This window comes from Trichoplax adhaerens, genomic scaffold (genome assembly GCF_000150275.1).
Source record: "Trichoplax adhaerens TRIADscaffold_7 genomic scaffold, whole genome shotgun sequence".
NCBI classification, from domain to species: Eukaryota; Metazoa; Placozoa; class Uniplacotomia; order Trichoplacea; family Trichoplacidae; genus Trichoplax; species Trichoplax adhaerens.
The window spans coordinates 1,866,944-1,881,466 of record NW_002060949.1 but is presented as its reverse complement, the minus strand read 5'-3'; the positions used below and the strand labels follow the sequence as shown (position 1 = coordinate 1,881,466).

Genomic DNA, 14,523 nt, shown 5'->3' with positions numbered 1-14,523 from the left:
TCGATCATTCTACTACTATATGGTAACACGGAAAGTGTATATAGTCATTCAGATATTGTACTTTGCAAAGCCAATCTAGCAACTCGTTTTATATCTTACGTATACTCACTGGGGGAAATTTCGGGCCCCTTTTGCCCATAGTTTGCTACTCTAAGATAGATAAAAAGCCTTGGAACGGAGAGCTTATTTTGCGGATAATTAGCTACTCTGTGTAAGGGGATATTATTATTATCTGTTTTGGAAAATTTTTTTTGATGGCCATAGACGCGTATTACATATGATCCCTGGGATCTGTCCCTCTCTTTTCCTCTCATAGTTGTTGGTTTTACTGTCGTTTCATACAGAATAGTGTTGACAATTTCAAGCATACTAACTTTAATGGAGAACAATCAATAATTGCAACAGAATACTGGCTATTCTGCCAATTTGTAAAATCGGCTGTTTAAAATGTTTAGCGCAAAGTACTTACAACCGATCAGCCTCCCAATTATTTGGACTATAGGCCTTGTTTGATGTCCGTTCTTCTCTTTTGGGAACAGAAGAAACTTGATGATGACAAGAGGGTACAATTTTTGTTTAGTAAGTCCCTGGAATTGCAATAAGCTACGAAATTTACGACTGCTCATTCAAAACTCAGTAGCGATCTTGAGGTACTATTAATTAGTCTATTCTATACACAGTGTAAAAGTGTACGATCATGCTTATGCTTTTCTCATCCGCAATCTTCATAAAATTGTGCAGTATCATGTAATCGGGTTATGTCCGTTGTGTTCGCTTCTTAGTCGTTAACGAGGGGTAAATAGATACTATCTTCCATACACAACAATGTCTTGCTAAATCAATCAACCTCTCTCACACTTTTAACCTTGTACTCCCTTCGATCGATCATCTTGTCTGAGTCTGCAGTAAAAGCCAAGGTAGTACACCGTAAAACTGACATGAGTTTTCTTCTTCCTACTGAAGTATACGGTCAATAAATAATTGAAAAGCTGTACAGTATACTAGACTCATTTAACTATATAAATTACTAGCATAGAACCCGATCACTTCACACGCAAATAAATTAACGGATACTAATTGCACTGCATGGAAAGAAAGCAGCAGGAAATATAACAGTCGACATTATCATTGTAAATAATTGTTTTACGTAGAATACGAGTATATACTGCATCTACAGTTGCTCTGATAGGTACTACCGCAATTGATAAATCAAATTTACTGCATGACATTTTTTTCTTCATAGTTAATTCAACTGAGATAATATAGAATCGCATGCGGCTCGTTACACCACTAGCTTTGGTTCTCAGTCACAGCGTTACCAGCTAAATCCATGCACTTCTTCTGTGTTTTCAATTACTGCTAAGAAACTTCATAGGGTATTCTCAGTAATTATACGTAACAATTTCGAGCGAAATCCCCAAAAATAAACTAGATGATATACTCAGCTAACTGCTATTAATAATTAATGAGTAACAAGAAATTTAGACACCCCACCATATTTTACTTTTCGCTTACAGACAGCATTGTACTCATACTATACAGTATGTGCAAATAATGTAATCGAAACAACCATGCAAGATACTTTTAGAGGAATGCAATTGTCTTCTGAAATACGTAAATTGGATCTTATAAGCCGTCCACACATTTTAAAGACGTTAAAGATGGTAGACATCTTAACTGCTTTGTTGCGTAATCCAGTTGTGCTCATTACACAGAAACGGTAGTCCTCTCTTATTATAACAATAAAAGGAATGGGAATTGCTGAGGGTAATTTTTTTTTCCTGTAAATCAATTGTTACAGGCCAAAAATTTCACGGAACTGATTTATTTTTGCCTACAAACGATCATAATTATAGTGATAATTATAACGAGTAGACAATATCATATTGGACAATGTGTTCTTAAGGGTTTATAAATTTACATATACAGTGTGAAACACCATATTTATAAAATTAAAATTTAATAATAAGAATCGCCAAACACACAATATAAGTGGATCAATAAAAAAAACTGTGCTGCAAGGATGAAATCGTTAGATCCGTTTGCTTAGCAATTTTATATGAATGTCTTCCTTAACATAAATAATAATACAATATTACGATTATGGTTTATGATATGAATCGAGCTAACTACATCTAATATCAGTAATATCAGTACATCAGTACTGTAGACTATACTCTGTACGAGTAAATAGAGCGTATGTGAGATTCATCTTTAATTAAGGAAGATAATTACTTTGACAGCCATCTACAATAATATCTCTTAAAACATTCGTATATCACATTAAAAAGATATATTTCAATAACAATATTACTCACAATAGAGAATACAACTGCTTTTTTAGTTTAATTAACAAAGCCCATGAATTCGAGAAGAGAGAAAATTTGTGATGACTCTAATCTAATCTAATACTTGAAATTTGTTTTTCCGGCGGTGATTATAATACTATAATATTACGTTAATAATGATAATAATTACAATAATACAATAAATAATCTAATGGATAATGTTAAATCTGATAAAAATGAGAGCTGTTCTCTTGCCAACTACATTGATATTAATTCAATAGAACGAGAAGTATTGATGGCGTCAACTGAAATAAGATCATTCTGATAGTAATATTGGAAAAGTTATAAAGGTTACAAACTTAAATTCATGTAATGCATCTGGAAGTCTTATAGACTCAAAATGCATTATACATATGCATATACATATATAGATATATATATATATTATAGAAAGGAATAGAATATACTGTGTATATATGGAATATTTAAGTGACATAAAATTAATTACCATTTCATTTTCTACGTCTGTATTTTACTATCTTTATACAGTATGCATTATAATACTAAAATCGTATCGGCCAAATCAAATCGACTGAACAAGAAAGTTAATCACACCCGCAAAATGAATGGCTAGATTTGATCAAACGAATATTACTGATATACACGGCCATCGTTATGGCTGCAACTGAAGGTGAACTAAAATCAAGTATAATTATTTAACAAATGCTATGTTACTGATTTAAAAATCTGAACCAGGCAACAATAATCGTTACCACAATATCATTATCTTAAAATAATAACGCAATTATAGAGATAAAATAGATTAGTTTATGATAGTAAATCAAAGTTGCATACGCAACACTATAACCGTATTGCATAGAGTATGCATATTACATATCTATGTGTTATCTATTTTATGGCTGCATCTTAGTTATATTTTACAAAGTTTCTCTTCTCCAGCACAATATTATTTAATTCGTGCTATAAAATTTTTATCATAGCTTAACTAAAGTAAGCTGTGGATAGCCATAAAATTTATATAAAAAATCTCTATTCCATAGTAGTAACAACAATAATTACTGCCAGAAGTGCTCAATAGTAATCTGGCTAAGGAATTAGTAATGATAACTGGCCTTGTTTTTCTGTCACTTTATTAAGAATAAGCATGTACAAGATATAATTTTCCCTTGCCTTATAAACGATAATAACTTACTCCAAAGTACCGTTTTCATTTCGTAACGGGGGTAGAGTTACCTGCATATATTCTCCAGAAGAAGATGATGATGTCAGCTCTTCTGATGCTACTTTGATTTCAAATCTACAACTTGAATAACCTAATGATATACCGCCTCCAGGTGAAGTACTAAATGATCCTTCTTTTTTACATTCTGGTGATAAATCGTAAACTTTCTTAGTATTATAGTCGTTGTCGATGCAAGCAACTTGATTATTAATGACTTCAATATCATTTTGAGGTTCTTTAATTATAGTCTTGTTCTTGACACTTTGTAAAATATTAACGTCAGGTAACTTATCATCAGTAATAGGGAAATCATGTAAGAAAGTGTCCTGATCGTGCATATCAGTCCATTCGGTATAATCGGTCTTTAAGATATCTTTGACATCTACGTAATCATAATTTGAAGGAAGGGGAGGTAATGGACGGCTTTGAACATGCTAATATTAAAAAAGAGGAATGACTTAATATGTTATAAGAATTAATTACCATAATTAGATCATTTCTCTGTATAATAACTAGTAAAAAATATTGATAATGTTATTACTAGATAGCATGGTATCGGTAGTATTTTCTTACCGTATTCTGAGATGATTCTGTGACTGTTTTCTTCCTTCTTCTATTGATAAAATAATTTAGAAATTCATTTATGTTATATACGAAAATAAACGTAAATAAATATACAGTAGAATTATATCTAATGGGAATTAGTAAATACTATAATAGTACTATCTCTTAGCGTAAAAGCAACACAATTAAAAGAATATTAGAATGTCTTATAGTAATATAGTTTTTACCTTGATGAATAATATCTCCACAGCACAATCGAAAGCATGAGCAAAAGTAGCGATAGGCATACTGATAAAACACATGTTGTAATAACCATAAGTGGTGATCCTTGATCAGCTGGTGAATAGGATGACGTATACGGAACAAAATCGGTTGTCATGGGTATCACTAGTAATTCAAAATATATATATATATATATATATCTATTACGTTAATTCATTATGTATGCGATCTACGATATGTAGATACTGTATAAGTTATATAATATTATTTGCATTCATCCTGTATTAATTTTATCGATTGTAAGCTATATATAAATGCAATCTTTCAAACCTGTTATCGGCTTGTAGGCTAGGTCGATCATGCAATGCGCTTTTGAGCTATTGCCGATAGAGTTAGATACAACAATACTGCCATTGTATGAAGTATTAGTCCAAAGTATGAATTCAGCTTGAAATTTATTACCATCGATACAACGATATTCAATTCCTTCAGGATTATTAAATGGTACTAAATTGATGTAGGCATGAGTTAAATTACCATTTCTTCGTTGAAGTGGATACTAAAATATAGAAATAAATCAATTACAATTATCGATTACGCAAAATGAAGCTATACTTATACATTTGATTAATTAATCGTGTCCACAAAATACAATACAGTATTCTATAAATATTGTTATTATACAGTGCAATGATTTACAATTATTAGCTACAGCCTACGAGATTAGCTGTGAATGAATTCAACAGCAGTGAATATATGTCATAAATGTAGACATTGTATATGTGTATTACCTCCCATGTGAACGAACAATTTCGTTTCAATTTTAGAAAACTGGGTTGTTTACAATTGCACATAAATTTCTCTGGACTTCCTGTTGGAGCTACAATAAAAAGATGAATATAATTTAGATGTTCTGGTATAAATAACAATGTATAAAAATACGCATAATATCTCTACTGGTGTATAATATTTTAGCAACTACATTAAGTATAAAATTGATGTTGTGAGCACTGTAATTTAATACTTTAGCTTGCATCTATATCACTACCTAGAAATGTATTCTACTGTGCCTAATTGGATAATGTAGTACCATAGTTATTGAAATAATCATATATTATAAACAATAACACTTACTAGATTCGTAGTAGTTGGTATATATTTTAGACGATGGTGCGCTTTGCTTGTTATTTTTGGCAACAGTCCTTAGGTAGAACTCATAGAGATAGCCATATTGTAATAAATTATTATTAAATGAGTATGCCTTGCGATGTTTATTCAAATCAAGGCACTGAAAAAAATATATACCAATATTAGATCTCTTCTGTTAGATATCTCAATAATTTTTGAAGTAATGAAATTATTTATACAACCATTTAAAAATAGGTAGTTGTTTTTGTAACGAAATTAAATCACGTGGAGCGCAATAAATTAATTCATAATTCCAAATTCTGTTTTTACTGATAATAATGCAAGACATATAAGGTAATATAAATTACGATAATAACAATACACCTAATTAAATCTTATAATTGGATCATTAAGGCAACTCCAATTCAACTGTAATAGATTTTCGTTTCTAATTATAACTAGATTATTATTTAGTATCATAAAAGGCGTACTATATCAACTATCCCTGAAAATACTAGAAATACATAATATAGAGATAATAGTAGAAGTATTCAGATAAAGGTACGTACATTTCTTAGTTTAAAATAATATTAATAAATAAAATAATAAGACAAAGGTAGTGTACAGTAAGAGTAAATTCACTGATTAAACTTATTGATGTCATAATGAATTTACCGTTGGGTTCCCATGGATTGGAAATCGTACATCATAGCAGAGACGAATATGATTGACAATTCTGTCATAATAAATAGCATAATCTTGTGCTGTTGCCCATGTTAAATTCAAGTAAGGGCCTTTATCCTTAATAACATGTAAGTTGATCGGTGGGGATGGTACAACTAATCAGTATAAGAAGAATTAATAAGACCTTTAGTTAAGATGTTGCTATTGAATAAAATTTAGCATCTCTTATTTATATCCATCAATAAACTGAACATACGAACTTGCTAATTACGAGCCTACTTAACTATGCTCGTAAAGTGTATAAAAAAACATAATTATAGCTAATAGTGTTATAAGTATACACATTTTCTTATCTCCTGGTATATCTTATTCAAAAATTACCCCATTGCTATTGGTTAACCTAACGAATCGTTGATATTATACGTACGTGTATTCTATTATCGTTACAATCGTACTAGAAATACTAGCTATAATTGGTAATTACTGAATTTCAATATAGAAATGTATAAATTTTAATGAATGCAATGGCGATGCTTTCTATTAGCACATAATATCTTTACAGAGTTTTGAATAGGTAGAGTCTGTAAATGTAAAGTATAGGATAAGAGCGTCAACATTACTTGATATTAATTTAAAATGAATCCTATTTCTTAGCTATAATTTGTAGCACTTTTGTAAAAATTATCAGAACTGTTAGTAATACTCAGTTGAACAGGAGAAATATATTAGGCAATACATTGAAATGCAATAGCTATCAATACCATATTGTATACAAAAAACGAAATGAAAAACGGAGTAATAATATTAAAGGTCATAAATAAAAATGAAATTGTATTAATTACTTGTAGCTTTGCCGACTACTTCAATTACTAAGTTTTTATTATCTAATGACAGTCTACATGTATAAATATTATAGTAGGAAAGGGATAGTAGACAAAGTTAAGCTTGTTTATATCAATTTTTTGTATATACTTAACGACTAAATCTATTAGCAAAAGAATACATGTCCTAGTTAATATAATATTGAAAGACCATTATCAGTAATGTTTTTCTATATACTGTCATTTCAATAAAATGAAAAATTATTGTAATTATTGATACCTTCATCAAAAGCATTATATCGAAGTACACACGCCGTTATTACGATATCATGATTCCTGACGGCTCGGACGCAATAGTCCACAATGAAGTCGACAGCAATAGTTCTACAATAGCTTGTAGTTGTATTCAGACATCCGATGATTAAATTAGTTGATGCTATTCCGTTATTGACAATAGTGCGGGAGACTTGATAAAGTACAGGTGCATTACCACTGTTATAAAGTTTCCATCTCATATAAACATAGCCAGAAAGCGTTTTCACTGAGGTAATAGCTAATGTTGGAGGGCCTAATTAAATCATATAGAATATTAATTATACTGTATTATTCAATAGTATTAATTTAACTAATAATAACATTCGAACATATGATAACAATGATACAAAGTATTATAACAGATAGCATATAATATTATTACTTTAGCTGTATAGTATTCGTTATCTTTTGAAGAAATATTTTGAATCATTTTTTTATTTTCATTTATTTTTGACACTACCATTTACGCCTGATGATGACTCATTAAAATTATATTTTCGCGCATTATCCAAACCTTTACAATAAGCCTAATTATATTATTATTAATTACACACTACCTTCAATTTCTATTTCAACAATTTGTCTATTTTTTATCCATATATGTTATATCTTAGTTAAATGATTAGGATTTTTTATTTATTGTGGTAGTATGATATACCAATACGTCTATTTTCAACTTATTGGTACAATACCCTATAGTACTATGTTAGAAGATTAATATTAAGTAAGATTATTGTTAATTCTTCGATTAAGCTCTATAGATAATGTCAATTTCACATTTGGATAAACGCAACTATTTCATGGTATCGATGATATAAAATATTACATCAATAAGCTTCATCAATTTGAAATAATATTATTATACGTACGTCAAGATTTTCGAATAGCAACAATTTTATCTACACTATTCTACCTTGATTTTTGATTGCATTTTAATAATGGCTATGACATATCAATTGCAACTACAATATCATCACACTTGATAACGGCTATAATTGACAATTATTTCATTTCCACTTATATATTATTCATCATTTTGAACGATCGATTTGATATCGTCTACAACAACATATCCAGTAGTATCTGCAAGTATCGACTTAAGTACAGTACAGTATGATAATGCGTCCATGGATTCTTATACGGTAACTCCTATTTTATGTTCATTGTAGTGTCATAATAATTTCATGTCAAAGTAGTAGAGGATAATTTTGACTATAAACTGTAATTGATCGATTTTTATACTCTGTGAAACCGAGAAGTTGTACCTATTGCTATTTATAAAAATTAACAGCAGAGAAAGAAGAACAAAAAATAAATGATTCATTATCGGTTAAAAACTACTGTCAGTGGTCATAAGTGGATCCATCCCACCTCCCAAGAAGTGGGCTTATAACAGGTAGAAAAATCAACACATCATATTGTATCAGCTAGAGTCGAATTGGTTGGTAGTCATATACTGTACTGTAAGATATTTCAACTGGAAAGCAATTACATTAGCAAGGACAATTTGTTAGTAAGATTTTTTCCTCTTCTAATACAGTAATAGTAATAATTTGTATGTTTTATATACTATTAATATTGATAGCAACCTCTATAGATTTTAAAATATAAAAAGAAGTAGAATAACATCAAGGGGAAAAAAATTGGCTGCAACTTTATTTGAGTAATCTTTTTTTTTTTTTAAGTTACCTTCAACGTTTACAGTCACATCATTATTTTGACTAAATTGAGACCATTGACATCGATATCGGCCATTGTCGGTACTATTAATCCGATTCCAATGGAGTTGGACTACAACATGATCTCCTACTCTTATGGCTCGACGTTGACCAGAGGGTTGCAATAACGATTGATTATTATCGCCAATTTTAAACCATTGAATATTTTCCACATTGGTAGTACCATTATACGACGATGTAGTGCAGTTTAGTGTTAACGTTGATTTATCCTTAACACGAATACTTCCAGAAGGCGATAGAAATAAACTTCGCAATAGAACGCCTTCGACATTACCAATTGCTAGAGTTATCATTATCAAAGAGAAACAGATAAAAAAAAGTAGACGATTATTATTGATATTACAGATTTCAATATGGTCGTTGTCGATCATGATAGAAAAATAACTTGCACACATTAAAATGATCAACTTGAACTAATTCACTTAGCAACAATGGACATGGTTGGAGGTAAAAGACATAAAATGTAATTGATTTAAATTTCATAGATCATCAAGTATTCCGTTCATTGCATAAAAGAAAAAAAAAATACATGGCATAACCTTGGATGACAACATATTACGCTGAAAATGCTTATTGCTTGATAGAAAGCAACAGAGTAGTGTAATGCATAGCCTTGTCAACAAGCGTGGGTTGGCCATCATTTCATATTATTATTTTCAATCACATAAGGAAGGATATTCACGGCTAAAACATCGCCCAGACAGCATGTTCGCTCTGTCCACCCACTCTTCACTGTAATGGGGTAAAAATAATGATGGTGTTCCAAGTGAGGGGAGAAAAAAAACTTAGCCTATCATTTCAAGAAATCCATCGAATACGTTTCTTTTGCTACTCAAATGGAGAGTTTCACTAGCAGGGTTTACACGTAGTTGATGGGGCCCGTTGTTGAACATGGATGATATTTATGAAGACATCCATAGCAACTGGGATCCATGTTGATGATAGCATAAAATTGCAGGTTGCTGTACAAGATGTGTAAATTGTTTTCGCTAGTCAATAGAAAACATATTCTTAAGTATGTCCTCCTCCCCTTTTTTTCAAAATGACTCAAAATGTAAATAATTTTATCCAAGGAGATCCCATGAATTTGACGCATCATTTTCTTATTACTCGTACTATTATCGTGTGATCTATTAAGAAAGTTCAAAATTTTTACATCAAGTTCAAATCGTGATCGATCTATTCCACGATGGACGAAGTAGGATTGAAAAAAAAAAATGGCTATCATTTTTATGACTGTCTCGGTATTTTACCATGAAAAAAAAATAAAAACTAACTAAAACGACTGTAGGTCGGTATTTGTGAAATGAACCTGTATAAACTGTCAGGAAATTCAAATACCTAATAACTCATGGTTAGGGGACAAACATGAAGGAGTAACTTTTACATGGTTATATTATGTTCAAAAAGTGAATTTGCAAGTAAAACAATATTGATTGTCCATATTGAAATCAACCATAGGTAAGAAAGAGCTAGCTAACGGAGATCATTTTTACTAGGGATCACTACTAAACCACGATTCTTTGGCCACTATTTCACGTGTGGTAATCGCGTATGATGATCCTTTCCTCTAGAATTGTAAAGGTTGATAGACCGCGAAGAAATTCTTCTCACTCGTTCTGTTGCCTTGTCAATTTTTCACTACGATAATTAACTATATAATATAATTGATATTTCGTTTCATCATTCTTTCCAATGATGAACTTGCATGATATTGAGTGTTTAGGAGAAATTTTCAAGGCAAGTCGACTGGTAGTGGAAGTTAGACCGTGATGGCAGGTTTTACTCACTTGGTTGTATCGTATTTTTTCACTACGATCATATTGTATGATCTTGGATGACGGATTCGACTATAGAGAAATGTGTATCTTGTGTTGTATTTTGCTATGATGATCATATCATCTGATGAATCATTTTGTGTGGCTATTGAATATATAGAAAATGTAGGAATAAATTTTAAAGGAAGTTCTTTTAAAACTTCTTTCAAAATAATTCCTTTTCTGTAGATATTGTACATGTGTCTAAATCACAGCTTTGCCTGTATTGTTGTTAAATTATTTGGCAGGATAAAGTCCAAAGTTTTGGTTCATCAGTGATGGATGTCGTATTTGGTGGAAATGGCATTTTCAATGTTGGTTGAAAAATCATTCAATTGCTGCTTATTTAGGTATTGTAAATATCAAACGTCAATTAGTCTCGATTGTCGGTCTTGAAGAAAAAAAAGTTAAAAAAAGGATAGAGGAAAAAAAATATCTTTAATCAAGTAAGACTAAAGAGCTCGGTTACAATATGGCATGCAGCCCTAAAATAATCATTCAATTGACAGATTTACTTTCAATACACCGGTACATCAATTATAAATTAGATGATAATGGACGACAACTGACAATATACGATATTGTTTGTTATATAGCCATGCATGCTTAAATTGTTGGTAGCCATGGTGTCCATTGGACATATTAGCAATCTATGGCAAGAGTCTTATCGCTATTATTTTTAGGGGGGGGGAGGAAAGGAATTTGAAAGAAAAAAAGAAAATATCTCCATTTCTTGAATTCTTTATTCCCCCTCTCTTTCTCTGTTATTTCCTCCTTCAAGCACAATGCGATCTGGCTAAAATTGGAAAAACGCTTTGGCAGAATAAAAGAAAAATAATAATATCAAGATTGAAGATTCCATGTGTCTAACAGAGCAAAAAGGCTGTAAAAAGCATGTCGCTATTATATCAAATAAGTCGACATGGGTGGATGGGGTTGAGCAAAAGGAGTCCAAGACTTGGCCAACATCAACCCTCAATACGACACTTTCATTGGATTATTAGAGATGAATCAATGCAACACCATGCTATCCAAACTGTAAATTAATCTTAGCTATCATCCACTATTTCAACTTAACTGAATGCAACATACTCCATGTTCTACACCATGATACGGAAAAGAGGGAGAAAACTATAGTAGGCCATCCATTCCGCAAAATGGCCAGAATGATGAAGTAATCGTTCTCCAGTTGAATAGCTTTCTCATCCACTTGAATGAGTAATACTGTAATATCATACTTCAATTCTATTTATTTCTCAATGTTAATAACAATGATAGGGAGCAAAAAATGAGTATCTATGATCGCGAATATTAGAGGATTGTTGAATCATGTCTGGTATTGTTATCTTGCGTTCCTACAGTACTTGTATTAATGGTTTCTCCTTTTCCTAAGGGCAATATCGAATAATTATAATTGATGCATTTTTTTTTCATCCTAGGGTAGACTGAGGATGGTGACTATGCAATGCGCGAATTCACTTCAGCATGAATACGTTCAATTTCTCATCCATGTAGACGATTAAATTATAGTATTGCCATCTTGTCAATCTAGTATACAGTACAAGGGTGTTAAGAGTATTTTCCACCTGGAAGATGGAACAGTTTCAATCGTTTTGGCTATTGATTCATTAACGCTACTGGAATCATCTTCAATCAATAACACTACTAAGAGGATCAACAGAGGCGTTATCACATAAAAGATATCGTTCCTCCCCCCCCCAAAAAAAAAAAAAATGGAAAATTGGACAACATGCAAGTCGAGTACTGGAATAGAAATTCCAGAGCTACATTATCGTGCCTATAAATCGAGCATGATAACTATTGTATGACAATGGATACAAGGAGAACTATTGCGTTAACATGGAGTATGAAAAAGATGGCTGATCACTGTAAAAAGCCATCTATCCCTTCGCTCTAGACTCTTCAACATCCCCCCTATCTATTTATTGACTCTATTTTCCGCACTGATAATCACGCAATTATCGTCTCCAAAAGAAGACAACAAAATACATCTTTCTGTCAATGATATCAAAGAAATAGAATAGTTCAAAGTCTAAGCTTAGTCATAAGTAGAAATAAGAAGAATATAGCTTACACTGTGATACTTTTGTCTGGTCAAATTAATAGCTAAATTAAAAAATAATAATAAATTTACTAGAAATGTATTCTTCTATCCCTCAACATGGCATTTTAATTGAACTGCTATTATTATTTTGGTAGTATGCTGGATGCGTTGCTTGCAAAGTGTCTTCAGTATAGTCCACTATCATCAGACGAGGCAGTCTATACTTGCATTGTACATCTTTTCAACTAGTATGCCCTTTTCAATAACTCCATCATGTAAAGAAACGGTAACTAAAGGCAGTCAGAAATGTAAAGTATTGTATTCTAATTTTCAGTAATACTTCGCTACAACAGCGATACTAACAAGATTAATTCAATCAAAAGGAATGTACACTACGTGTGCAACTACTGCCGATAAATTCAATCAAAATAACTGTAGATTGAGCCTAAAAATTCAATCTCAATTCATCATAAATCAATCATTTTTGTTGGTTAAATTAAGGGCATTACTGGTTGACATAACGCAACGTGTAGTGTCAACTTTCTTAACTCTCGCTAATGTTGACAATCAAATATTGTTGTTCTCCTATTCGACTACTAGTTTTACTAGAAATGGAGAAAAATGGAATAATAATATCTATACGCATTGAATTATTTCTACTTCTTGTAAATGCATCGAAAGCATGCGTGTCTCATTTACTATTTTTGGCGTTCAAGATAGCTCTAGCTATTGTTCAAAGTAGTAGTTGGCGTTGGATAGCACAAGTTGAGATTGCTGATTGTGAAAGAGGGGGAAAAAATATGGAGATGTTGATCACTTCCATACTGGTCTTATTCCTGTCTAGAAGGAAAGGAGACAAAATTGCCAGAGGTATGCCATAGACTAGACAGTTTAGATTAGTAGACTGGCAGGGCAAGAATGAAAATGAAGGTTATAAATTATTAACCAGTGTTGGTGATTGCCTATGAAGCAGATTACTTGAATTATTCTAAACGAGGGCTAAGGATAGTTTAGAAGATCTAGCCAACATCAAGTTATTGGTGCAATCAGGAAGAGGCAAGGCAATCTGGACGACATTGGCTATTGCTCGTGTCATTTGCATTCTTTGCAGTATATCATCTAGTAGTACGGCGTAAAGGACTACGGAGTAAGCAATAGAAAAAGAAATGACTTGTGCTGCAGTCCAATTCGATCGCTATTCTATCATCAGATTGGATCTTGCATAGCAAGAAACGATAGGATGAAGTTGTTGTGTCTGTCGAGAAAGATACTATACTACTACTCTATGACTCGATTGATAAGGTCAAAATAACAATTCCTGGCAGTTAATATGGTATTTTACGTAGTGTGAATATGCCAAGCCTATTTTGGGGGCAATTAAATGATGATACCTTTCAAAGTAACGATTATGGTACCATTGTCTCGGCCGTGATCTCTTTCCTCCCCCCTGAAATATGAAAGTGCTTTACCTCTTCAGTTGTAAATGTTGAACTACCTATTGTAACTGCGAAATGAATATGGGAATATCCATGTGATGCTATGAAAAGCTAAAGACTGATGTCAAGACTGAATGGTAAAATCAGCCATGTTGACTAAGCGACGTCTTGGACGTTTGAAACAAGCGGAGAGAAGAAAAG

General features: G+C 31.8%; 1 protein-coding gene across 1 annotated transcript; it reads right to left on the bottom strand.

The window, feature by feature from the left end:
* Nucleotides 1-3,497: 3,497 nt before the first annotated feature.
* TRIADDRAFT_57980 (uncharacterized protein) lies at nucleotides 3,498-9,642 on the bottom strand (the record flags this gene model as incomplete). Its single annotated transcript, XM_002113951.1, has 10 exons — nucleotides 3,498-3,965; nucleotides 4,105-4,144; nucleotides 4,323-4,482; nucleotides 4,648-4,876; nucleotides 5,109-5,197; nucleotides 5,452-5,605; nucleotides 6,121-6,284; nucleotides 7,231-7,518; nucleotides 8,955-9,284; nucleotides 9,534-9,642. 10 exons carry the CDS (start codon nucleotides 9,640-9,642, stop codon nucleotides 3,498-3,500), a joined length of 2,031 nt encoding a protein of 676 aa, XP_002113987.1.
* Nucleotides 9,643-14,523: the final 4,881 nt, after the last annotated feature.